The following is a 27616-nucleotide window of genomic DNA, read 5'->3' as shown; positions in this document are numbered from 1 at the left end:
TCTACAAAAAAATGTTTTAAGTTTTTTAGAGTGGAACTATATGAACAATTTCTTGAAAATAGTATTCTTAATTAGATGTTCACTGTTTCCTTCTGATGCCACTACTGAAATAATTAAAACCTATATTTTCCCCCTTTCAAATTCCCTTTTACAACGTTAACTGAAATTCAGGGTTTTGACAGCTGTAGCTACCAAAAAAAAAAAAAAAAAAGGATATATTTCCAGATAGTTAGAGATTAAGCCCAATTATTACCACTAATAATTGTACCAGTCAGAGTTCTTGGTTGCAGGAGCAGGTGCAATCTGTTAAGTTAAGCAGAAAAGGACACATAAATGAAGCTGAAGAAACAGACTTAGGAAACAAGCTGGAACTAAAGAGCACTAGGAGGCCAGAAATGCCATGAAAATCATGCTGAAGGAAAGAAAAGTTGGCTTAGGAAGCCTCTGCTGAGAATGTTGGCACCACTACCACTGCTGGTACCAGTGCCTCATTTGTAACTGTCCCCTATTCCTTTGTATTGCTTTTTTCAGATGTAAAGTTTCATGCAGAGATTTCTAACCAGTTGAGCATAAATCATGTGCCTGAATTCAAGCTGTATCAAGAGGTATGAGAGGCATGATCACAGCATTATGGCTTCCACCGTAGAAGCAGGACTTCAAGCACTTAGAATAAACCCTAACATATAATAAACCCTTAATAAATGTAATTTATTATTCTCATAAAAGCATGGTTTAAGTAATTATGTGGCAAATAATGTTTTTACCATGATACTATATAAGCGATAGATCATTTTCATTAAAAAAAAAAAAGGCAACAAAAATATTTCCCAAATCACACAATTATTGGTAGAAAATAAGCAAAAACTGATTATTCCGAATCAACTCTTGGCTCCAATTCCTGCAGAAAGAATTCCTTAAAAATAAACTCCAATCTCCTTTCCCCCCAGATATATCCTGCCTCTACCACATAATTTAATTCAAATGGGCATACTAAGGCAATCAAGAAACAGGAGGCAATCAAAGCTTGACCTGCTGGGGTAGATTATGGCAGGTCATGAACAAGTTACTTCTTTCTCCACCATGAGTATAATGGGTCAAGTAGTCAGTCACTTACTGCAAAGTAAGTAGCGATGTTCATCTAGGTTAGTTTCCATTACAGCTATTGGAAACTGAAAGAGTCAATATTCTGTTGTAAACAGACAGAAAGACATGTTATCTCACTCATAAAGATTCCTGTCCAGACTATGGATCTATATACTTAGAGGGAAAAAGCTGTCACTTGGCTCCTATATTACCACACTGCTTTTTTGATTGCAGGGTAAAGTCCATTATTACTCTCTTAGAATTCTACCCAAGACACAGAGCTATAATTTAAAGAAAATAAAGTATAAGATATAAAGGAAGTATTTAAGAGGAAAATCTGGATTACAATGTACAGTTGTTGTTTTAATTAAAGTACAAGTACTTGGAAGCCAGCAATTTTATTCATAAAAAAGCTTTGTTTAAAAAAAAAAAAGGCAGAATTTAATTACTACCATATGTTTTCTCAACTCAGTTAAATATAAACTACATTCATTTCTAAATTTCTGTTTTGAGTTTGAATTAGAATATGCTGGGAATATAGTTACATGTAAATGTTAATACGAGAAGTAATTAAGAGATCATTTAATCTGCTTCCTAGTGGTAAACCAAATTCTGTCATTCTTCTTTGTCATATTCACAGGTAGATATGTTGACGGGGATTTTTTTTACAGCACTAAAGTAGCTCTATAAATGATATAAAGGTTACTTTTAAACACTAAAATATCTTCAGAATTCCACTTAACACTCTTTACTAATCCATAAAACATGGTAGCAATCTCTGTACATATGTGCAATATTTGACTGTACTTAAATGCACAGACCATTATTATTTTGTGTAGAAATGAGAAATCTACAAAATGAGTACAATGTCACTGCTCTCTGCTCCTTTATATATTCATTAATTTACCTTATACTTTTAGCTGTACTTTCAGCTGTCAAATTGTTCTTCATTATAAAAGTTTTGTAACCTTTTATTTACTAGAGTATTAGGAGCTGAGAAAAGTCTAATATATTTAGGTAGAAAACAGAATTTCTGGTGTCTCTTTTGGATATATGTATTCCTTAACTGTTTTTAAAGTGTATTTTATTTTTAGAAAAACATTTTTTGGAAAATTGATAAAAATCTTTTACCTATATTTTAGTTTTTCATTTAGGGGCATACACTAAAGAGTAGTCAATAAATATGTGATTTAATTTAAAATGCCATAAGAAACAAAATACTCAGCTTCCTAATAAAAAACTTTGAGATTATTACATATTTCTAGTTTTTTTTAAAAAGTAAAAAGCAGAGGATGATAAAGAAAAAGTGTATATGCTATACAGCTATTATGCCCTATTGAGTACACTGCTTAATAACTCTAGTAGAGGAAGTAATTGCTGCACCTCCACTTAAAACTTATTATTATACACTGCCAATGAAAAGAAGCTTCATAAGGTCAAAGACACACTGATCTACAGAGCTATGGAGAAATAAAGTTGTTCACTTATTCAGTCATTTCTTCAACAAATATGTCTTGAGCTCCTTACAAGTGTCAGGCCCTATGACCAAAGAAATCCCTACTCTTTAGAAGCTAACACTAAAAGACATGGGAAGAAACACATTAAATAAATTACTACAAATGTGACAAGTGCTATGAAGATAAGGTATAAAGTAGGAAGACTAAGGCATGTCAGGTCAGGTCAGGGAAAATCTCTTGGGAAATGACATGTGACAACTGAACAGCATGTTCGAGGAGTTGGGGAAATCGAGGAGAGTGCTTTCTAGATAGAAGAAACAGAACCTGTAAAAACCCAGAGACAGAAGAAAAAACCAGGTATATCTGATGAAATGAAGGGAGTGCATATGACAAGAAAAGGGGAAATAGAATGATATGAATGTAAGGCTGGGGATATGAGACTCTCGCATAAAGTAATGAGAAAGCTGTTAAGCATTATTAAGCAGGAAGGTAAAATAAATTTACAAAAGCAGAAACAGTATTAGAATGGTCTAAAGACCATGAAAATAAACAACTTGTTTAAAAAGTTTGTGAGAATATGCGAAAGAGGGAGGCATCTCAAATAGCAGATGGATTCATTTGTTACTTTTATTTGATGCTGGATTCTTTTGAGCATGCTTAAGTGTTGATGGTAAGAGGCCAACAGAGAGGATGATGGAGGAGAGAGAAGTCACTCGGACAACTGAAAGAGAAGGAACTCAGAGCTCAAGAAATTATTAGGCAACTCATCAGCCAGTGTGTTATTTTCTCCAGCAATGCTTAATGCTTGATGGCAGAGTAAAGTCAGATAGATTTATCCAGAAGCACAGTTCTTGCTGGTGGGTTCAGGGAAGACTAGGACACTGAAAAGAGAGTAAATGATGGATCAGAGTCTTAGACAGATAAAGAAGAAAACAAAAATAGTAAAGGTCAATCAAAGAGTTCTCAATAAGGACAAATAGGAGAAAGTAATCAGAGGCAAGATGTTTGTTTCTGTTATTTCAAAGTTGGAAAATTTCTGATCATGGCCCAAAATGTGCCTCTGTATGGGCAGAGATCAATCCTAGAGCTAAGCAGGCCAAGGAACTTTTCTACCAGGAGTGCCTTCTTTGCATAGGACCCTTCTTCTGTGATGTTTTGTTGGCTGAGAACTCTACCAAGAAGACAGCCTGGAAAACTCTTCCCTCCTCCCTGCCCTACCAAGGCTAAGGAGAAAGAAGAGTGGGACCCGAGAGAAAGGGAAGTCAAGGAATAGTATGCTTGAGGCTGCTCTTGGTTTTCCAGACTTTCTTGAAAGACACCGATCCTTTTGTTCAAACAATACTGTCCACATAAATACAAAAGCTAAAACAGAAAAATATAGGTGGAAGTAGGACGAGGGGCCCGTTAAACTCCCCTTGCCCATCCTCCATCTTCCCATATCCTTGTATCTAGCAGCCACCTAGGACCTCAGAGCACAAATTGACTTTTTATTCAAAGTGAACAAAAAAGTAAAAACTCTATGCCTTCTTAAAACACACATCCTTGTTGGGATCATTATGGATCACAGGTTAAGACAATATAGAGATCTATGGGCACAAAGCTCTAGCAAATCATGAAGAAACTTTTTTTACGTCTTCCTTTCTATACTTAGCAATAGGATCTATTTGTCTTTGGAGAAAAACTTAATGTGCCAAAAGTTTCATTAGGCGTTTTGTGTATATACTTGCATTCAACTCCCTCAAAATTCTGGAGAATAAATCATATTATTTCCATTTTGCAAAACAAGAAGTTGAGGCCCAAAGAGGTCAAGTAACTAGCCCACAGTTACAAAACTATTAAGTGAAGGGGTCAGAACTCAAAGCATCTGCTCCTAAAGTCCCAAGTCCATTACATCACATTGCCTCCAAGTTCATAAATGTTACGCTGTCCCTCTATTACCATTTATATATAAAAATTCTCTGGCTAAAAGCCCATAAAATGTTTTTGCATAAAAAACATTAAAAACAGCTCAACCCTTGAGAATTATCATATAACTTTTTAAAAATAATAATACCACTTAACATAGTCAAATCTCTGCTCAATCTGTTTCCTTTTGGTAAATAATGATCCTCTCCACTGCTGCTAGAATAAAAGATGATGTTGCTTCTTTAGTGTTCGGTATGTCCTATTCTACATCTACATGATTGATGAGGTTCTAGCCTAGAAGCCAGGGTAAAGCAGTATTACTAACCCAGAAAGGTTGGCTGGAGATGAAACTCCAACCACTAAAATATGTCTACATAAAACTAACAAAGGTCTTGGAAACAAGTATTTGAGAAAACAATCACTGAGTAACAGGATCATGAGAAAAAGGAGCCCAAATTAATTTTAAGTATTGTAGAGGAAAAGTTGATTTTAATTAAGAGCTTCAGGAAAAAAAAAAAAGTCAGATACATAACTAAGCAAAATAAAGGAAGTATGGATACATAACTAGGAAGTAAATACAAAAGAACATGCCAGATTTTTTTAAGAACAGAGAACTATGGACCAGATAGAAATATCTGTCATTTTTCTACATGTGAGAGTAATAAGTACATCTATTAAACTTTCAAAAATAATCCAAGTAAAATGAGGTCCTGGCATATCTCATTATTCATATAACTGTTTCCAATATTCTTTTACAGTATATCTTCTCAAAAGCATCATGAATTCAATCCTTTCATATTTGGAACTGAGGGACGACACAGTCAACTGTAGATTATTAGCCGTAAACAGGAGACTGATCAAAATGATCAAAATTCACACAAATTCGAAAAGGAATTTTTATTTGGCTTAAAATAATATCAGTCTCTTCTGTAATGCATGGAAACACAATCTCAAAAATGTTCTAGCCCATTTCTGATCAACACTAACACTATTTAGGTATAGCCCTGCTACTGTACAATACTTGAATGCACTAATGGGAGAGCGATCTCCTCACATACCACAAATGAACTGCTTTGTAGATTATCAGCTTTCCAGAAAAAGCAAAACTGAATGTAAAATTCATATTCATTCATTCACTTATTCATTCAAAAACTATTGACTAAATGTTTACTATGTGTCTGGCACTGTGGTAAGTATGATGAATACATAAGTGGTGAACAAAACACCAATGTCTATTTCTTCCAAAAGTAAACAAAACCGTATTCTCTCAGAACAGAGCTTCCTTCTGAAAGAAAGCCACAAGTTTAAATTGAACACTACTTGGAAAGTCTTTACACTTTTTAAATTCAAGGAGGCCTATATAATTCAGTTTCATAAGGATACAGAATATTTAAATCCTTCCAATGGTCCCTTAGAGATCTGGGAAATATCACATTAAAAATAAAAACAAGATTGACTTTCATTTTAATGAGCTAATTTTCTATGTAGTCATTGAAATTCTAGGGCACTGAGCTAGCTAAACCCAGATTTTAAAAACTATTTTAGGCATTTAAATTTTATTCTCAAGGAGTTTGCTAAGATTTTTAGGTTTTAGGTCCTAGAAACTGCTTTTTCCTTTCAATTCTGACACTGTCCCTTTAGTAACCCCTATGAATACTAACATTTCATATTTCAACGATAATGTTAGATATTCTATGTCCATGGTAATTATCTTCTATATTCTCTGAAGAGCCAACGGCCTCTCTCACCAACAATCTATCTTTATGATTACATATTAATTTATTATTTTCACTTCCCTTCTGGACAATCTACCTTTTTTCCATTTGATTAAGAATTTTAATCTTTTACTTGACTTTCTAACTTTTTAATCTTTGTGGGTACCAATATTACTTTAAACACCCCCAAAATTAGGGGATCTCCTAATCTTCTTAGTAATAATGAAAGTTTCCTCTCTGTGTAATCTTAATCTTACTGATAGCCTCAACCACCAGAGGGCAGACAACAGAAGCAAGAAAAACTATAATCCTGCAGCCTGTGGACCAAAAACCACAGTTACAGAAAGATAGAGAAGATGAAAAGGCAGAGGGCTATGTACCAGATAAAGGAACAAGAAAAAACCCCAGAAAAACAACTAAATGAAGTGGAGATAGGCAACCTTCCAGAAAAAGAATTCAGAATAATGATAGTGAAGATGATCCAGGACCTTGGAATAAGAATGGAGGCAAAGATTGAGAAGATGCAAGAAATGATTAACAAAGACCTAGAAGAATTAAAGAACAAACAAACAGAGATGACCAATACAATAACTGAAATGAAAACTACACTAGAAGGAATCAATAGCAGAATAACTGAGGCAGAAGAACGGATAAGTGACCTGGAAGACAGAATGATGGAATTCACTGCTGCGGAACAGACTAAAGAAAAAAGAATGAAAAGAAATGAAGACAGCCTAAGAGACCTCTGGGACAACATTAAACGCAACAACATTCGCATTATAGGGGTCCCAGAAGGAGAAGAGAGAGAGAAAGGACCAGAGAAAATATTTGAAGAGATTATAGTCGAAAACTTCCCTAACATGGGAAAGGAAATAGCCACCCAAGTCCAGGAAGCGCAGAGAGTCCCATACAGGATAAACCCAAGGAGAAACACGCCGAGACACATAGTAATCAAAGTGGCAAAAATTAAAGACAAAGAAAAATTATTGAAAGCAGCAAGGGAAAAACGACAAATAACATACAAGGGAACTCCCATAAGGTTAACAGCTGATTTCTCAGCAGAAACTCTGCAAGCCAGAAGGGAGTGGCATGATATACTTAAAGTGATGAAAGGGAAGAACCTACAACCAAGATTACTCTACCCGGCAAGGATCTCATTTAGATTTGATGGAGAAATCAAAAGCTTTACAGACAAGCAAAAGCTAAGAGAATTCAGCACCACCAAACCAGCTCTACAACAAATGCTAAAGGAACTTCTCTAAGTGGGAAACACAAGAGAAGAAAAGGACCTACAAAAACAAACCCAAAACAATTAAGAAAATGGTCATAGGAACATACATATCGATTATTACCTTAAACGTGAATGGATTAAATGCCCCAACCAAAAGACATAGACTGGCTGAATGGATACAAAAACAAGACCCATATATATGCTGTCTACAAGAGACCCACTTTAGACCTAGGGACACATACAGACTGAAAGTGAGGGGATGGAAAAAGATATTCCATGCAAATGGAAATCAAAAGAAAGCTGGAGTAGCTATACTCATATCAGATAAAATAGACTTTAAAATAAAGAATGTTACAAGAGACAAGGAAGGACACTACATAATGATCCAGGGATCAATCCAAGAAGAAGATATAGCAATTATAAATATATATGCACCCAACATAGGAGCACCTCAATACATAAGGCAACTGCTAACAGCTATAAAAGAGGAAATCGACAGTAACACAATAATAGTGGGGGACTTTAACACCTCACTTACACCAATGGACAGATCATCCAAAATGAAAATAAATAAGGAAACAGAAGCTTTAAATGACACAATAGACCAGATAGATTTAATTGATATATATCGGACATTCCATCCAAAAACAGCAGATTACACGTTCTTCTCAAGTGCGCACGGAACATTCTCCAAGATAGATCACATCTTGGGTCACAAATCAAGCCTCAGTAAATTTAAGAAAATTGAAATCATATCAAGCATCTTTTCTGACCACAACGCTATGAGATTAGAAATGAATTACAGGGAAAAAAACGTAAAAAGGACAAACACATGGAGGCTAAACAATACGTTACTAAATAACCAAGAGATCACTGAAGAAATCAAAGAGGAAATCAAAAAATACCTAGAGACAAATGACAATGAAAACACGACGACCCAAAACCTATGGGATGCAGCAAAAGCAGTTCTAAGAGGGAAGTTTATAGCTATACAAGCCTACCTAAAGAAACAAGAAAAAGCTCAAGTAAACAATTTAACCTTACACTTAAAGAAACTAGAGAAAGAAGAACAAACAAAACCCAAAGTTAGCAGAAGGAAAGAAATCATAAAGATCAGAGCAGAAATAAATGAAATAGAAACAAAGAAAACAATAGCAAAGATCAATAAAACTAAAAGTTGGTTCTTTGAGAAGATAAACAAAATTGATAAGCCATTAGCCAGACTCATCAAGAAAAAGAGGGAGAGGACTCAAATCAATAAAATCAGAAATGAAAAAGGAGAAGTTACAACAGACACTGCAGAAATACAAAGCATCCTAAGAGACTACTACAAGCAACTTTATGCCAATAAAATGGACAACCTGGAAGAAATGGACAAATTCTTAGAAAGGTATAACCTTCCAAGACTGAACCAGGAAGAAATAGAAAATATGAACAGACCAATCACAAGTAATGAAATTGAAACTGTGATTAAAAATCTTCCAACAAACAAAAGTCCAGGACCAGATGGCTTCACAGGTGAATTCTATCAAACATTTAGAGAAGAGCTAACACCCATCCTTCTCAAACTCTTCCAAAAAATTGCAGAGGAAGGAACACTCCCAAACTCATTCTATGAGGCCACCATCACCCTGATACCAAAACCAGACAAAGACACTACAAAAAAAGAAAATTACAGACCAATATCACTGATGAATATAGATGCAAAAATCCTCAACAAAATACTAGCAAACAGAATCCAACAACACATTAAAAGGATCATACACCACGATCAAGTGGGATTTATCCCAGGGATGCAAGGATTCTTCAATATACGCAAATCAATCAATGTGATACACCATATTAACAAATTGAAGAATAAAAACCATATGATCATCTCAATAGATGCAGAAAAAGCTTTTGACAAAATTCAACACCCATTTCTGATAAAAACTCTCCAGAAAGTGGGCATACAGGGAACCTACCTCAACATAATAAAGGCCATATATGACAAACCCACAGCAAACATCATTCTCAATGGTGAAAAACTGAAAGCATTTCCTCTAAGATCAGGAACGAGACAAGGATGTCCATTCTCACCACTATTATTCAACATAGTTTTGGAAGTCCTAGCCACGGCAATCAGAGAAGAAAAAGAAATAAAAGGAATACAAATTGGAAAAGAAGAAGTAAAACTGTCACTGTTTGCGGATGACATGATACTATACATAGAGAATCCTAAAACTGCCACCAGAAAACTGCTAGAGCTAATTAATGAATATGGTAAAGTTGCAGGATACAAAATTAATGCACAGAAATCTCTTGCATTCCTATACACTAATGATGAAAAATCTGAAAGAGAAATTATGGAAACACTCCCATTTACCATTGCAACAAAAAGAATAAAATACCTAGGAATAAACCTACCTAGGGAGACAAAAGACCTGTATGCAGAAAACTATAAGACACTGATGAAAGAAATTAAAGATGATACCAACAGATGGAGAGATATACCATGTTCTTGGATTGGAAGAATCAACATTGTGAAAATGAGTATACTACCCAAAGCAATCTACAGATTCAATGCAATCCCTATCAAATTACCAATGGCATTTTTTACGGAGCTAGAACAAATCATCTTAAAATTTGTATGGAGACACAAAAGACCCCGAATAGCCAAAGCAGTCTTGAGGCAAAAAAATGGAGCTGGAGGAATCAGACTCCCTGACTTCAGACTATACTACAAAGCTACAGTAATCAAGACAATATGGTACTGGCACAAAAACAGAAACATAGATCAATGGAACAAGATAGAAAGCCCAGAGATTAACCCACGCACCTATGGTCAACTAATCTATGACAAAGGAGGCAAAGATATACAATGGAGAAAAGACAGTCTCTTCAATAAGTGGTGCTGGGAAAACTGGACAGCTACATGTAAAAGAATGAAATTAGAATACTCCCTAACACCATACACAAAAATAAACTCAAAATGGATTAGAGACCTAAATATAAGACTGGACACTATAAAACTCTTAGAGGAAAACATAGGAAGAACACTCTTTGACATAAATCACAGCAAGATCTTTTTTGATCCACCTCCTAGAGTAATGGAAATAAAAACAAAAATAAACAAGTGGGACCTAATGAAACTTCAAAGCTTTTGCACAGCAAAGGAAACCATAAACAAGACGAAAAGACAACCCTCAGAATGGGAGAAAATATTTGCAAATGAATCAACGGACAAAGGATTAATCTCCAAAATATATAAACAGCTCATTCAGCTCAATATCAAAGAAACAAACACCCCAATCCAAAAATGGGCAGAAGACCTAAATAGACATTTCTCCAAAGAAGACATACAGATGGCCACGAAGCACATGAAAAGATGCTCAACATCACTAATTATTAGAGAAATGCAAATCAAAACTACAATGAGGTATCACCTCACTCCTGTTAGAATGGGCATCATCAGAAAATCTACAAACAACAAATGCTGGAGAGGGTGTGGTGAAAAGGGAACCCTCTTGCACTGTTGGTGGGAATGTAAATTGATACAGCCACTATGGAGAACAATATGGAGGTTCCTTAAAAAACTAAAAATAGAATTACCATATGACCCAGCAATCCCACTACTGGGCATATACCCAGAGAAAACCGTAATTCAAAAAAACACATGCACCCGAATGTTCATTGCAGCACTATTTACAATAGCCAGGTCATGGAAGCAACCTAAATGCCCATCAACAGACGAATGGATAAAGAAGATGTGGTACATATATACAATGGAATATTACTCAGCCATAAAAAGGAACGAAATTGAGTCATTTGTTGAGACGTGGATGGATCTAGAGACTGTCATACAGAGTGAAGTAAGTCAGAAAGAGAAAAACAAATATCGTATATTAATGCATGTATGTGGAACCTAGAAAAATGGTACAGATGAGCCAGTTTGCAGGGCAGAAGTTGAGACACAGATGTAGAGAATGGACATATGGACACCAAGGGGGGAAAACTGCGGTGGGGTGGGGATGGTGGTGTGCTGAATTGGGCGATTGGGATTGACATGTATACACTGATGTGTATAAAACTGATGCCTAATAAGAACCTGCAGTATAAAAAAACAAAAAAAAAAAAAAAAAAAACAAAAAAAAAAAATCTTAATCTTACTGTGTAATCTTACTTTAATGTAGTAATGATTTTAATCACCTTCATTGACTGCTTCTTTGACCAAACTCTCAAAACACAGCTGAGCTCCCCCTGACCCTACACACACACACACACACACACACACACACAAACACGCATGTTCTTCCCATTTCCATAAACAATACTATTCATCTATTTACATAAACCAGAAAGCCCAGGATTGCCCTTAATTTCTCTCCTCTTTCTCCCTCACCTCCCCACTGCCTCCCTTCCCCAAACTTATAAGCAAGCTAGTCTACTTTCAGTTCCTAGAATAAAGATTTTTCATCTTGCCTTATCATATAACTTTTTAAAAATAATAATAGCGCTATAAATATAAATATTTATAAAATATTATATTTTATAAATATAAAATTAGAAGGCCACTCTCATTAGAAGGCCTATAAATATTTAACTAAGATAATACTCCCGCCTCCTCCTCTCAATAGACCTAGTTCCTTCTCTTTTTTGGGTTTCAACTTCAGTGTCATCTCTTCAGAGACCACCATACCTAACAGAGTCTGGTCTCTGATACTCTCTATCTTCTTTCCCTTGTTTGTGCCCTTCGTGTGACGTACTTCAACTGGCAACTACATAATTTGCCTGTTTACCTATTTGTGTATATATGGCCCCCAGGAGAATGTAAACTCCATGAGAGCAGGAGCTAAGTCTGTCTTACTCTTTATCTCCAGTTCTAAATATGCCTAGCACATATTAAATATTTAGTAAACATTTATTGAATAAATGAATAAATAATGGAAAGTTCAGATGAAAAAATGCTGAGATGCCGGCCAGTTTCATAACACACTACCACTGTGGTAAATAAGACCATGGATGCCAGAAGTTAAAGATCACTTTCTTAAATTACAAAATCTTCCTTCTCATTCTCATCTGGATAACTTCAAACGCGTCTGTCAAGATCTGTAACAGTGGCTCTCAAAATGTGTTCCTAGACCAGCAGCATCAGGATCACAATCCTTCTACACTCTTCCCTTCATTCTCTGTATTAAACTAAATTCTAGTCCTATTGCTTTTCTCCCTAGATATGCCTCATGGGTTTGAATTTTCTACTTCATTCCTACTACGACAACCTGATAGCTCAATCTATCCTGCCTTTCCACCCCCTGGTATTACTTTACTTCAATCCTTCATGCTCACCATCACAGAATGATCTTCCCAAAATACAATTTTATCAAGTCATTCTGTTTGAGAAATCTATAAAAGCACTCCAGGGCCTACAACATAAAAAGTACATGGTTTGCAAGGATCTCCTTAATCTAACCCCAGGTTACTAACAATTCCTACTATGTGCCTTCCACTCTCATTAGGCTGCTCCCTTTATTCTTCCCCAAGGCTTCTAAGCTCTCTCCCTCATGGAACACCAGCTCTTCTCCCCACCACCTGTTCATACCCTTCAACATCTCACTTCTTCCACGTGTCTTGAATCAAGCCCACTCCACATGTGCTCATAGGTGCTTACAAACAGAAAATACTCCACTATGGTCAGGAAATGTGGGTTCTAACTCTGCTTCTGACATTATCCGGTAGTGTGACTCTGGGCAGATTTTTGAGGTAACAACTAGTTGCAAACTCAGCAAGACACAGCACAGTGTTTGATAAGTGGATCCTTAATACCTGTGACTGATTAACTCTGACAACTCCTCTGTCTATATCAAGCAAGATAAATAAAGCAATACTCTTTTAAGTAATAAAACCTTAAAATAATTTCATAATTTTCAAAATCATGAAATCAGGGTATGAGGGGAAGTTTATTTTTTTCCTTTCCTTTTCTTCAATTAATTTAAGTAGCAAAAGATAAAACAGGATCTGAGAATTTCTTTTTAGGAAGCCCATAAGAATATATTTGGTAATGCTTAGCTATATTCAGTATTTCAGATAATTACTCTTGGAAAGAGTGGCAAACTCTAGCTCAGCTCTTTTAGGAACTTTTATAGCAAAATACTGTTCGTTTTTATATTGGTTCCCTTTCTGTTATTTTATTTTGTTTCTGGGATTATAAAATTACATAGATAAACATGAAGCCAGAATTAAATTTAAAAACATGCTTATTGGACTCCAGGAGGGCTCACACCAAGGAGTACTGCCCAGAACTTCTGCTGCCAATGTCCTTGTCCCCGCGGTGAGCCACAGCCACCCCCTACCTCTGCAGGAGACCCTCCAGCATTAGCAGCCGTGTGGCTGACAGGGTCTTGGTGTTCCGGCCAGGTATGAGGCCTGAGCCTCGGAGGTGGGAGAGCCGAGTTCAGAACACTGGACTCCCAGCCCCACGTAATATCAGTCAGCAAGAGCTCTCCCAGAGATCTCCACCTCAACACTAAGACCCGGCTCCACTCAAGGACCAGCAAGCTCCAGTGCTGGACACCCTATGCCAAACAACTAGCAAGACAGGAACACAATCCCACCCATTAGCAGAGAGGCTGCCAAAAACATAAGTTCACAGACACCCCAAAACACACCATCAGACTCGTTCCTGCCCACGAGAAAGACAAGATCGAGCCTCACCCACCAAAAAACACAGGCAACAGTCCCCTCCACCAGGAAACCTACACAACCCACTAAACCAACCTTAGCCACTGGGGGAAGACACTAAAAACAATGGGAACTACGGACCTGCAGCCTGCAAAGAGGAGACGCCAAACACAGTAAGTTAAGCAAAATGAGGAGAGAAATACACAACAGATGAAGGAGCAAGGTAAAAACCCACCAGACCAAACAAATGAAGAGGAAATAGGCAGTCTACCTGAAAAAAAATGCAGAGTAATGATACTAAGATGATCCAAAATCTTGGAAGCAGAATGGAGAAAAAACACGAAACGTTTAACAAGGACCTAGAAGAACTAAAGAGCAAACAAACAATGATGAACAACACAATAAATGAAATTAAAAATTCTCTAGAAGGAATCAATAGCAGAATAACAGAGGCAGAAGAATGGATAAGTGACCTGGAAGATAAAATAGTGAAAATAACTATTTCCACTATTCCACAGAGCAGAATAAAGAAAAAAGAATGAAAAGAATTGAGGACAGTCTCAGAGACCTCTGGGACAACATTAAACACAGAAACATTCAAATTATAGGTGTCCAAGAAGAAGAAGAGAAAAAGAAAGGGACTGAGAAAATATTTGAAGAGATTATAGTTGAAAACTTCCCTAATATGGGAAAGGAAATAGTCAATCAAATCCAAGAAGTGCAGAGAGTCCCGTAAAGGATAAATCCACGGAGAAACATGCCAAGACACATATTAATCAAACTATCAAAAATTAAACACAAAGAAAAAATATTAAAAGCAGCAAGGGAAAAGCAACAAATAACATACAAGGGAATCCCCATAAGGTTAACAGCTGATCTTTCAGGAGAAACTCTGCAAGCCAGAAGGGAGTGGCAGGACATATTTAAAGTGATGAAAGGGAAAAAACTACAACCAAGATTACTCTACCCAGCAAGTATATCATTCAGATTCGATGGAGAAATCAAAACCTTTATAGACAAGCAAAAGCGAGGAGAATTCAGCACCACCAAACCACCTTTACAACAAATGCTAAAGGAACTTCTTTAGGCAGGAACCACAAAAGAAGGAAAAGACCTACAATAACAAATGCAAAACAATTGAGAAAATGGTAATAGGAACATACATATCAATACTTACCTTAAATGTAAATGGATTAAATGCTCCAACCAAAATACACGGACTGGCTGAATGGATACATAAAACAAGACCCATATATATGCTGTCTACAAGAGACCCACTTCAGACCTAGGGACACATACAGACTGAAAGTGAGGGGACGGAAAAAGATATTCCATGCAAATGGAAATCAAAAGAAAGCTGGAGTAGCAATTCTCATATCAGACAAAATAGACTTTAAAATAAAGACTATTAAAAGAGACAAAGAAGGACACTATGTAATGATCAAGGGATCAATCCAAGAAGATATAACAATTGTAAATATTTATGTACTCAACATAGGAGCACCTCAATACAAAAGGCAAATGCTAACAGCCATGAAAGGGGAAATCGACAGTAACACAATCACAGTAGAGGATTTAACACCCCACTTTCACCAATGGACAGATCAACCAAAATGAAAATAAATAAGGAAACACAAGCTTTAAATGACACATTAAACAAGATGGACTTGATATTTATAGGACATGCCATCCAAAAACAAGAGAATACACTTTCTTCTCAAGTGCTCATGGAATAGTCTCCAGGATAGATCATATCTTGGGTCACAAATCAAGCTTTGGTAAATTTAAGAAAATTGAAGTCATATCAAGTATCTTTTCCGACCACAATGCTATGAGATTAGATATCAATTACAAGAAAAAAACTGTAAAAAATACAAACACATGGAGGCTAAACAATATGCTACTAAATAACAAAGATATCACTGAAGAAATCAAAGAGGAAATCAAAAAATGCCTAGAAACAAATGACAATGAAAACAAGATGGCCCAAAACCTATGGGATGCAGCAAAAGCAGTTTTAAGAGGGAAGTTTACAGCAATACAATCCTACCTCAAGAAACAAGAAACATCTCAAATAAACAACCTAACCTTATACCTAAAGCAATTAGAGAAAGAAGAACCAAAAAAAACTCCAAAGTTAGCAGAAGGAAAGAAGTCATAAAGACCAGATCAGAAATAAATGAAAAAGAAATGAAGGAAATAGCAAAGATCAATAAAACTAAAAGCTGGTTCTTTGAGAAAATAAACAAAACTGATAAACCACTAGCCTGACTCATCAAGAAAAAAGCGAGAAGACTCAAATCAACAGAATTAGAAATGAAAAAGGAGAAGTAACAACTGACACTGCAGAAGTACAAAGGATCATGCAAGATTACTACAAGCAACTATATGCCAATAAAATGGACAACCTGGAAGGAATGGACAAATTGTTAGAAAAGCACAACCTTCTGAGACTGAACCAGGAAGAAATAGAAAATATAAACAGAACAATCACAAGCACTGAAATTGAAACTGTGATTAAAAATCTTCCAACAAACAAAAGCCCAGGACCAGATGGATTCACAGGCAAATTCTACCAAACATTTCGAGAAGAGCTAACACCTATCCTTCACAAACTCTTCCAAAATATAGCAGAGTGAGGAATACTCTGAAACTCATTCTACAAGGCCACCATCACCCTGATACCAAAAGCAGACAAAGATGTCACAAAAAAAGAAAATTACAGGCCAATATCACTGATGAACATAGATGCAAAAATCCTCAACAAAATACTAGCAAACAGAATCCAACAGCACATTAAAAGGATCATACATCATGATCAAGTGGGATTTATCCCAGGAATGCAAGGATTCTTCAATATACGCAAATCAATCAATGTGATACACCATATTAACAAACTGAAGGATAAAAACCATATGATAATCTCAATAGATGCAGAAAAAGCTTTTGACAAAATTCAACACTCATTGATGATAAAAACTCTCCAGAAAGTAGGCATAGAGGGAACTTATCTCAACATAATAAAGGCCATATATGACAAACCCACAGCCAACATCGTTCTCAGTGGTGAAAAACTGAAATCATTTCCACTAAGATCAGGAACAAGACAAGGCTGCCCACTCTCACCACTATTATTCAACATAGTTTTGGAAGTTTTAGCCACAGCAATCAGAGACGAAAAAGAAATAAAAGGAATCCAAATTGGAAAAGAAGAAGTAAAACTGTCACTGTTTGCAGATGACATGATACTATACACAGAGAAACCTAAAGACGCTACAAGAAAACTACTAGAGCTAATCAATGAATTTGGTAAAGTAGCCGGATACAAAATTAATGCACAGAAATCTCTTGCATACCTATACACTAATGATGAAAAATCTGAAAGAGAAATTAAGGAAACACTCCCATTTACCACTGCAACAAAAAGAATAAAATACCTAGGAATAAACCTACCTAAGGAGAGAAAAGACCTGTATGCAGAAAACTATAAGACACTGATGAAAGAAATTAAAGATGATACAAACAGATGGAGAGATATACCATGTTCTTGGATTGGAAGAATCAACATTGTGCAAATGACTATACTACCCAAAGCAATCTACAGTTTCAATGTAATCTCTATCAAACTACCAATGGCATTTTTCACAGAACTAGAACAAAAAATTTCACAATTTGTATGGAAACACAAAAGACCCCGAGTAGACGAAGCAATCTTGAGGAAAAAAAAAATGGAGCTGGAGGAATCAGGCTCCCTGATTTCAGACTATACTACAAAGCTACAGTAATCAAGACAGTATGGTACTGACAAAAAAACATTAATATAAATCAGTGGAACAGGATAGAAAGCCCAGAGATAAACCCAGGCACCTATGGTCAACTAATCTATGACAAAGGAGGCAAGGATATATAATGGAGAAAAGACAGTCTCTTCAATAAGTAGTGCTGGGAAAACTGGACAGCTACATGTAAAAGAATGAAATTAGAACACTCCCTAACACCATACACAAAAATAAACTCAAAATGGATTAAAGACCTAAATGTAAGGCCAGACACTATAAAACTCTTACAGGAAAACATAGGCAGAACACTCTATGACATAAATCACAGCATGATCCTTTTTGACCCGCCTTCTAGAGAAATCGAAATAAAAACAAAAAGAAACAAATGGGATCTAATGAAACTTAAAAGCTTTTGCACAGCAAAGGAAACCATAAACAAGACGAAAAGACAACCCTCAGAATGGGAGAAAATATTTGCGAATGAAGCAACAAAGGATTAATCTCCAAAATATACAAGCAGCTCATGCAGCTCAATATCACAAAAACAAACAACCCAATACAAAAATGGGCAGAAGACCTAAACAGACATTTCTCCAAAGAAGACATACAGATTGCCAACACACACATGAAAGGATGCTCAACATCACTAATCATTAGAGAAATGCAAATCAAAACTACAATGAGGTATCACCTCACACCAGTCAGAATGGCCATCATCAAAAAATCTACAAACAATAAATGCTGGAGAGGGTGTGGAGAAAAGGGAACCCTCTTGCACATACTGGTATGTGCCAGTACCATACTGCTGGTGGGAATGTAAATTGATACAGCCACTATGGAGAACAGTATGGAGGTTCCTTAAAAAACTAAAAATAGAACTACCATATGACCCAGCAATCCCACTACTGGGCATATACCCTGAGAAAACCATAATTCAAAAAGAGTCATGTACCACAATGTTCATTGTAGCAGTATTTACAATAGCCAGGACATGGAAGCAACCTAAGTGTCCATCGACAGATGAATGGATAAAGAAGATGTGACACATATATACAATGGAATATTACTCAGCCATAAAAAGAAACGAAATTGAGTTATTTGTAGTGAGGTGGATGGACCTAGAGTCTGTCATACAGAGTGAAGTAAGTCAGAAAGAGAAAAACAAATACTGTATGCGAACACATATATATGGAATCTAAAAAAAAGAAATGGTTCTGAAGAACCTAGGGGCAGGACAGGAATAAAGATGCAGACGTAGAGAATGGACTTGAGGACATGGGGAGGGGAAAGGGTAAACTGGGAAGAAGTGAGAGAGTGGCAATGACATCTATACACTACCAAATGTAAAACAGATAGCTAGTGGTAAGCAGCGGCATAGCACAGGGAGATCAGCTTGGTGCTTTGTGACCACCTAGAGGGGTGGGATAGGGAGGGGTGGGATAGGGAGGGTGGGAGGGAGACGCAGAGGGAGGGGATATGGGGACATATGTATACGTATAGCTGATTCATTGTGTTATACAGCAGAAACTAGCACAACAATGTAAAGCAATTATACTCCAATAAAGATGTTAAAAAAAAAACATGCTTTCTTTGTATCCCTTTAACATAGAGTACCTGAAACCCATAAGTCTCTCGTCCAGGTGCATTACAGAATTATCATGTATCTAATGCAACTGAATGATTAAGACATACAATATTACGTTTTCAAACTCTTAGGAATCAAGATGTTTCTGTGAATACATTCTAATGGCTGATTTCATCAACTGTACCTGACCCCTCCTGAGAATAAGTCAGGGCAAACTTTGTGTTAAAATCTTATTATCGAACCAATCTTCCTTAAGGTTACTAGAAAAAGCAGAACCAACTACAAAAGGTCTTATATCGGCTAGAAAACAAACTTTACCAAAGAGGCTGTATTTCCTGGTACTATAATTTTAAGCACTTCTTAGGAATTAGAATGGTACAATTTTTTCAGAGACAGGAACTCAAAAAAGGGGTACCATCACCCATATTATATTTACGTGCCAATTTAAAAAATTATAAATTTATGTGCCAATTTAAGAAATTCTAAATATGCACACATAGGTGTGAGTAAACATGCATATGCAAACATAAAAACATACATTTTAGGATATCTTTGGGTAGTGCAGCATAGAGTTTGCTGTATATTATACTTTATTATATTTTATTTAATATGTGATAATTTTACAGTAATTTATAATTATTTCAAATATTTGACATAACCACCTACTTTAGCAAAATATTTAAATAAGGTTTCTTTAGGGTTTCAAAGTTACTAAGTAATAACAGAATCTTAGATGTGGAAGAGAACCTAGAGTCACAGATCTAACACAACATCACATAGTGAAGAGCTCAATAAATAAATATTTATCTACTTGATTTTTAATACTAGAAAGATTAAAGGAAGATAATCCAAAAAGAGGTGGTTCCTAATTTCAACTCCATCATTCATTTCAGCAGTTAGCTCCTTTTCACCTCATTTTCTTCATCTCTAATTTGCTCTACCTATCACATAGCAATATACTTTTAAGCATTAGGGAAATCGAAGAACTATAGAAATTAAGGTGTTTTTTTTTTTCAGGTATAAACACACGGAACCCAAATAATTCTCAATTATAGTATGTATCCTTCTGAATTCTATTTTTTTTAAGTTACGGTAGGTGATTATGTTATTTGAATAAAAAACTATTTAAAGCCAACAAGAATGCATGGATACAGTTTATTTATTCATCTAACAAACATCTAACACTTACTATGTGCTGTAAATACCAAGGGTTAAAATACCAAGGGTTAAAAGATGGATAGGGTGATATGCTTGAATGTTTGTGCCCCCTCCAATTTATATGCTGAAATCTTAACCCCCAAAAGTGACAGCATTAGTAGATGGGGCCTTTGGGAGGTGCTTAAGTCGTGAGGACAGAACCCTCGTGACTGGGATTAATGCCTTACAAAAAGAGGCTCCAGAGAGATCCCTAGCAGCTTTTGCCGTGTGATGATACTCACAAGAGGGCCCTCACCCAACCATGCTGGCACTCTGATCTTGGACTTCTACTCTCCAGAACTGCGAGCAATAAATGTCTGTGTTTATAAGCCACCCGGTCTGCAGTATTTTGTTATAGGAGCCCAAATGCACTAAGACATAAGAAAAAACTCAGTTCCATTGTGAGATGAGACGTACATAAACAAATAGATGCATGTTTAAAGCAAAATGGTCACCTAGCACTAAGGAAGCCTTGGGCAAATAAGGAAAGAATAGATGGCATTTAAGTCTTAAAGGAGGAGTAGATATTTTCCAGATGGCAAGGGGAGTAAGGGACAGCAGAAGGGACAAAATATGCAAAGGAGAAGAAAATTATATTTGGAGACCTCTGAATTTCTCACCTATCATAGCTTAATAATTCTTTATAGTAAACTTCCCCTGTTTGAATTACTTTGTGGTTTCTGTCTCCTGATTCAACCCAGAGAAATAAAGACAACAGTGGTCAAAAATAAATAACCTATTACTCAAGAATGAATAACGTGAGAACTAATAACCAGGAAATATTTTTTACAAATGATAAAAGGAGGAAATGAAAGTAAACCATCTATTAAGAGTACAACACAGGACCTAAACATCAGAAAATAAAGAATTTAAGACTTTAGAAAAAGAATTTGAGCTATATAATGAAGTTTTAAAAATACTGAAAAATAACCATAAATAAAATTGAGTCCGAGTAGCTAGAAATGAGGAAATATAAAATTAAAGCCCTCAGAATAACAGTGGCATGTTGCCAATTCAATGAATATTATGTTAAATACTTTAGGTTCTATTTGTTAAAGCCCAGAGTAGAACCATGAAAAAGCCCAGAAAGCCAACAAGGTCAAGGTAAGATTCAAACGCAGAACAGCCTGCTTTCAAGTCCATTTTTCTTTCTGTTGTTGTTTTTTAAAAAATTGTAGTAAAATATACATAATAAAAAATGTACCATTCTAACCATTTTTAGGTGTACAGTTCTGTGGCATTAAATACATTCACATTATTGTGCAATCATCACCACCATCCGTCTCCAGAACTTTTTCATCTTCCCCAACTGAAACTCTGTATCCGTTAAACACTAACTCCTCATTTCCCTCCTCCCCTAACCTTGGCAACCACCATTCTATCTACTTTCTGTCTCTATGAATTTGACTACTCTAGGTACCTCATATAAGTGGAATCATACAGTATTTGTCCTTTTGTAACTGGCTTATTTTACTTATTAGGACAATGTCTTCGAGGTTCATCCACGTTGTAGCATGTGTCAGAACTTCATTTCTTTTTAACGTTGAATAATATCCCATGGTATGTATATACTATATTTTTATCCATTCATCTGTCGACAAACACTTGGGTAGCCTCCACCTTTTGGCTATTGTGAATAATGCCACTATGAACATGGGTGTACAGATACCTGAGTCCCTGCTTTCACTTCTTCTGGGCACATACATAGAAGTGTATCTGCTGGATCATATGGTAATATGTTTAATTTTTTGAGAACTCACAATGTGGTTTTCCACACCGGCTGCACTGTTTTACATTCCCACAAGCAATCCACAAGGATGTTCATTTTTATTTTCATGCTGCCATTTAATAAACCCCTAATTCTGTGCCATGTACTGTGCTATGTTTTCATATAAAGACATCTACTTAAAACCATTCATTCATTCAATTCACGTGTAGTTATTTACTGAGTAACTACTACATGCTAAGTACTGTTCTAGCCCCTGTGACTACTGCAGTGAAAAAAAAATGCCACTGCCTTAATGGAGTTTATATTTCAGTGGGGTGATAGACACAAAAATAAGAAACAAGTATATATCAGATAATGATAAATTCAAGGAAGACAAACAAGTTAAGGAGACAGAAAGTAATGAGCAGGTGTTTTGTATGGGGTGGTAAGATATTCCTCTTTGAATGATGACATTTAAGAGGCCTGAGGGAAGGGAAGGAAATAGCTATGAGAGACTGAAAAGAGCAAAACAGACTTGCTCCCCAGCGAACTAGTCCTCCATATCTGCATCAGCAGGCTGTATTTTATCTTATCTGCCATAAAATACAAGTATTAAAAAAAAAAAGTTAATCTACTATTTTAAGTGGTTTAAATCAATTTCAAACTTTTAATAAACATTTCGATTTTGACCACTTCTTTACAGAGAAGTTAAAAAAGGACACGTCAACAGACTTAAAGGAAGATTGCTAGTTTTGATAAACACTGAGTCAGAGTGAATACTCTTTTGAGGGTAAGCAGAATGGTTGGGAAAGGGTTCCTGCAAATACAGACAAGTGAGAGAGACATAAATTTTTCAGGCAAACTCTGGACTCATCCTTAATGACTCATTATCTCTCACACTTTCTATCTAACCAACAAATCCTACCATCTTTATCTTCAAAGTCCCCGAATCCCCCTTTCACCACCTGTACCACTGTCATTTTGGTCTAAACCACTTTGATCTCTTGATTGAATTATTATTAAAATCTACTAATTGGTTATTCTGCTTCTACCACTGCTTTTCTACAACTTCTTCTCTGTACAGTAGCCATAGTTATCTTTGTAGACTGTAATTCAGATCATCCGTCTCTTCTGTTCAAAATTCTCCACTCAGTAAAATTCAAGGTTTTACCAAGGCCTATAAGGCACTACAGGATTTCACATCCTCCACCCATCTTACTACTCTCACCGTATCATCTGAAACACTCTTCCCAAACACACTCTACCCCACCACAGCAGTTTCCTTGATATTCTGGGACTACTACAAGTACACTTCCATCTCAGGGCCTTGACACTTGTTCCTGCTTACTAGATTGTTCTTCCTCAAGATGTGCACACCTCTTTCAGGTCTCCAGTTAGATATTGCCTTATTGAGAGAAACGCCTTCCCTACCTAAGATAGTACCCCATTATTACTCTGTCTCCATACTCCACTTAGTTTTTCTTCATAGCATTTATCACTACCTGATAGAATATACACTTGTTCAATCTGTTTATGTTCTTTCTCCACCTACCAGAAAAAAACATCTAAGAGGACAGGGACTTTGCTTTGATTACTACTCTATCCCCAATAGCTAGAAGTGCCTGGCACATAGTATACTTTCTATAGATGTCTGTTGAATGACAGAATGAATGAACGAATTCTTATTACTAGTATTCTGATTGTACTCATTGCAGGGGAGGGAAGAGAAACAGTTAAAATGTATTCACAAGGAAATTAATACCTAATACTTTGGCTTCCTCAGTTAGCACATACAACTATATTTGCATTTGTACAAATATATCTACAGAAGGTGGATGATTTATGAAACTATAACTCCTCTATCGAAAACAAAGAACGTACTAGAACTTTTGGAAAGATCTCTGATCATAGCTAGAAAGGTGAAAATTAAAAGCTACCAAAAGTGAAGGGCAAACACCAAGTACTTCACTATCTAGGATGCAAATTAGTTATTTTTTAAGCTACTCACAGTGTGATGGCAGAAAATAACCACTACTCTTTGAATATGAATATATCTATACTAACTATATAAATTAAATTGCATGATCCAGCCCACCAAAGCAAAGTTAAAAAGTTTAAATGCTAAAAGTCAGGAAACTCCAAAGTTTATACTCCACTCTAATATTAACTTGCTTAACTTGGCTTACTTAGCATTTAAAAGGAACGTATAACAGGAAAATTGAAAATTACTATAGTCAAAGAAATAATGTTGAAATATGATTCTATAGGAAGTATAACCTAGGAATTTCCTGATTTCTAAGAAACAGAGTTTAATACCAAAGCTTTTTTCATTTGTAAGCTACCTTAAAAAGGGAATAAATGGGGGCAAGAGACAGCTGTTAGATGAATTAAAATTATATGACTTTGTCTTGACCTTAACTTATTATCTAAATATTTTCATTATATATTAAAAGAAAACATGAATGCAAATGTATTTCATTTACACTATTATGAACCTCAATGAAGAATACAATAGTGTCATAATTTTAGATAGTTTAAATATTATAAGCTTTACAAGAGCAAAAGACGAAGATTTGACCATATTACATAAAATTATTAAAGGCATTCTCTCATCCTAATTCAAACTAGGATGTATTACTCTATTACTCGAGGCTTTACAATAATAACACTGAAATATCATTAAACAATTTTTCAAAAAGTTAAAAAGCACAGAGAGTTCAAGCTCCAAAGACTCTCTATTTCAAATGAGTGACGTAAATTAGTATTTTTAATGTTAACCTACATATAGGCACAGCCAGGACTCAGGAGCACAAGTCCCTGTGCACCTCTTCTCCATGGCTCCTGGCCTGGTCCAGGGCTGCGGCTACAGAAGAAGACACCCCAGAGACATGGCTTCACAACACAGAACACTATAAGTAAAGCTTTTCTCCACATGGGAACTCAGCTCTGCTTTCTAAGGTATCAGCCTAAAACTCTGTAGGACTGAAGAAAAAGCACTTAAATATTTCCTACCTAGGATAGATAACCATAAAGCAATTAGTCCAGTCTGAGCAAATGCTTCAAGTTTGAGGGAAGTCCTATGGTTTAGTAGAATCAAAAAGCTAAAAAGCCCTTATAATTCAAGGTAGCAAATTTAGAGGGAAAAGAGGCAGTATCAATATTCCTACAAAATATAATTAGCATCAAAATAGAATTTTTCTTCATATAATCTCTCTTACTCTCCCTCTCCCTACCTCTCTACCTCTTACCCCCTTGCTATCATTGAGGTAATGTAAATAATATCCTTCCTACTCCTGTAATAATCAAAACCTTTTCTCTACTTTCCTCCCCACCTCCATCCAGCCTTAGATATTAACTTAAATCAGATTTCTCTCTATAAAAGTGCCAGCTAGTAAGCCAATACGGGATATTTCCTTAACATTTTACAGACTTCTCAATATGTAACATATAAAGTGGCTGGGCTAAGAGATGTATTTTTCCAGTTTTGGATTATTCTTCTGTAAGCTCTAGACATAGCACTAAGAAAAATCTTTTATTTTGGGCACCAACCACTAGCAGCTGAATTTAAATAAAATTCACAAAACAAAGCACAGCATTTTGGTTTATTTGCACGAGATGGTGCAAATAAAACTTTATGGGACTTTCCCCAGAGGACTTGGCCATAGAGAATTACAATTATTTCTGGGAAAATGGGCATGTTTGGTCACTTATAGAGTCCTAATCTTGGAATTAGGAGGTCTGAGTTCAAGTTCTTAAGTTTGCAAATAATAATAAAATAGCACTGCACATCTTTATAAAAAAAAAATCTCATCTTTGTATCCTATTATAGTTTTTAACATATTTTCCTCTTAAAGAATCATGACCAATAACAACCCTGGGGAGCAATTATCACTGCCATTTTACAGAGAAACAGACTCAGGTCCACGGAGCTAGATGTACCAGAGTCAAGCCTGAAACATAGAAATCTTTTAATATGCTGGCTTTTTCAGCCAACCATACAATGTCTAAGTATGACACAAGGGACACAGAATAGCTCCCAAAAAGCAAAAAATGATATGCTTAGCGAGTTTCCCACCAAAGTTTGCCGCTCTTAGCAGTACAAGTCCCCAAATCCTAATTTGATTAAAAAAAAAAAAAAAAAAAAGGTACAAGGGGCGGGGTTCACCTCTCTGAGACAGATACATGGTAACCAAGTGTTATGGACTAAATGTTTATGCCCCCCAAAATTCACATACTGAAGCCCTACCCAAGTGTGGCTGTATTTGGATGGGGCCCCTACAGAAGTAATTAAGGTTAAGTGGGGCCCTAATCTGAAAGAATTAGTGTCCTTATTAAGAGGAGACACCAGAGAGCTAACCTGCTCTCTCTGAGCATACACAATGAGAAAAGCCCATCTAAGGGCCTAGTGAGAAAGTAGACGTCTACAAGCCAGGAAGAGGGCCCTTACCAGAAACTAAATTTACTGGCGCCTTGATGTTGAACTTCCCAGCCTCCAGAACTGCTAGAGATAAATGTCTGTTGTTTAAGCCACCCAGTCTGGGGTATTTTGTTATGGCAGCCCTAGCAAACTAATACACTATGTACATAAGACCTATAAGAATAGCTAATTATTAATTTATAATAAGTACACTTACCAAAAATATGATATGGTCAACTGTATTCCTTGTTAGAACTGTGCTTGGAGCCAAGAAACAAAACCAGGGGAGTTTGATGAACAGGATATTTTAATGGCCTGAAATACCCTTCTCACCACAGGCACTCCCTCAACGATGGAACCAGATTATTCAGACTTTTCTGAGTTAAATTTCCTTTCTTCATGCACTGCCAATTCTGGTCCTTGTCTCAGAGATCTCTTTGGGCTTCAACAGCACAAGGCCATTTGAGCAGCTTCAGAGGAGCACATACTTCTTTAGATATGTTGATAAACTGAAAAAGCTATAACTACAGACTAAGATAAATATTGACTTTATCAGTGACTTTTCATTTGTTAGCCATGATTCATTTTGTGTACATACAAGATAAGTCTCAGAGGGACTTATCCTGTATGAAGCATTTTCTTCATTTCCAAGTCTTTAGGGGGTGCTTTACTCTAGCCTCCAAGGACTTGAAATAGATTCCAGGGTTCAGACTATAACTCCTGTTCACTGTATTTTACCAAGAGCACATTATAGCTTATTAAGTGGCTGTATGTCAAGTATCATATTTGATCTGTACAACACAACCCCTTCTAAGAAATATATACACTTCCCTCTCTCCAAAATTATAAAACTGAGTCTTAGCAAGTGGTAAAGCCCAGAAC

At 36.0% G+C, this 27616-nt stretch overlaps 1 protein-coding gene and 1 long non-coding RNA gene across 9 annotated transcripts in view; one reads left to right on the top strand and one right to left on the bottom strand.

Moving 5' to 3' along the window:
• The window catches only part of COMMD10 (COMM domain containing 10), a 267062-nt gene that overhangs the window by 180493 nt on the left and 58953 nt on the right, over window positions 1–27616 (bottom strand). Inside the window, exon 6 of one of the 8 annotated variants that reach the window (XM_082378460.1) lies at window positions 2253–3421. The exons of the other annotated variants lie outside the window; for them this stretch is intronic. Coding sequence (XP_082234586.1) covers window positions 3404–3421 — 18 coding nt within the window. The 3' untranslated portion in view covers window positions 2253–3403. Of the gene's footprint in view, window positions 1–2252; window positions 3422–27616 lie in introns of those variants that run through there. 8 annotated transcript variants of the gene reach the window in all.
• The window catches only part of LOC309622584, a 1043817-nt gene that overhangs the window by 980297 nt on the left and 35904 nt on the right, over window positions 1–27616 (top strand). The window lies entirely within an intron of this gene.

The sequence above is a fragment of the Balaenoptera borealis genome (genome assembly GCF_965194805.1).
Source record: "Balaenoptera borealis genome assembly, chromosome: 2".
Taxonomy (NCBI): Eukaryota; Metazoa; Chordata; class Mammalia; order Artiodactyla; family Balaenopteridae; genus Balaenoptera; species Balaenoptera borealis.
The sequence above is the reverse complement of the archived record's forward strand: the minus strand, read 5'-3'. Positions and strand labels throughout refer to the sequence as shown.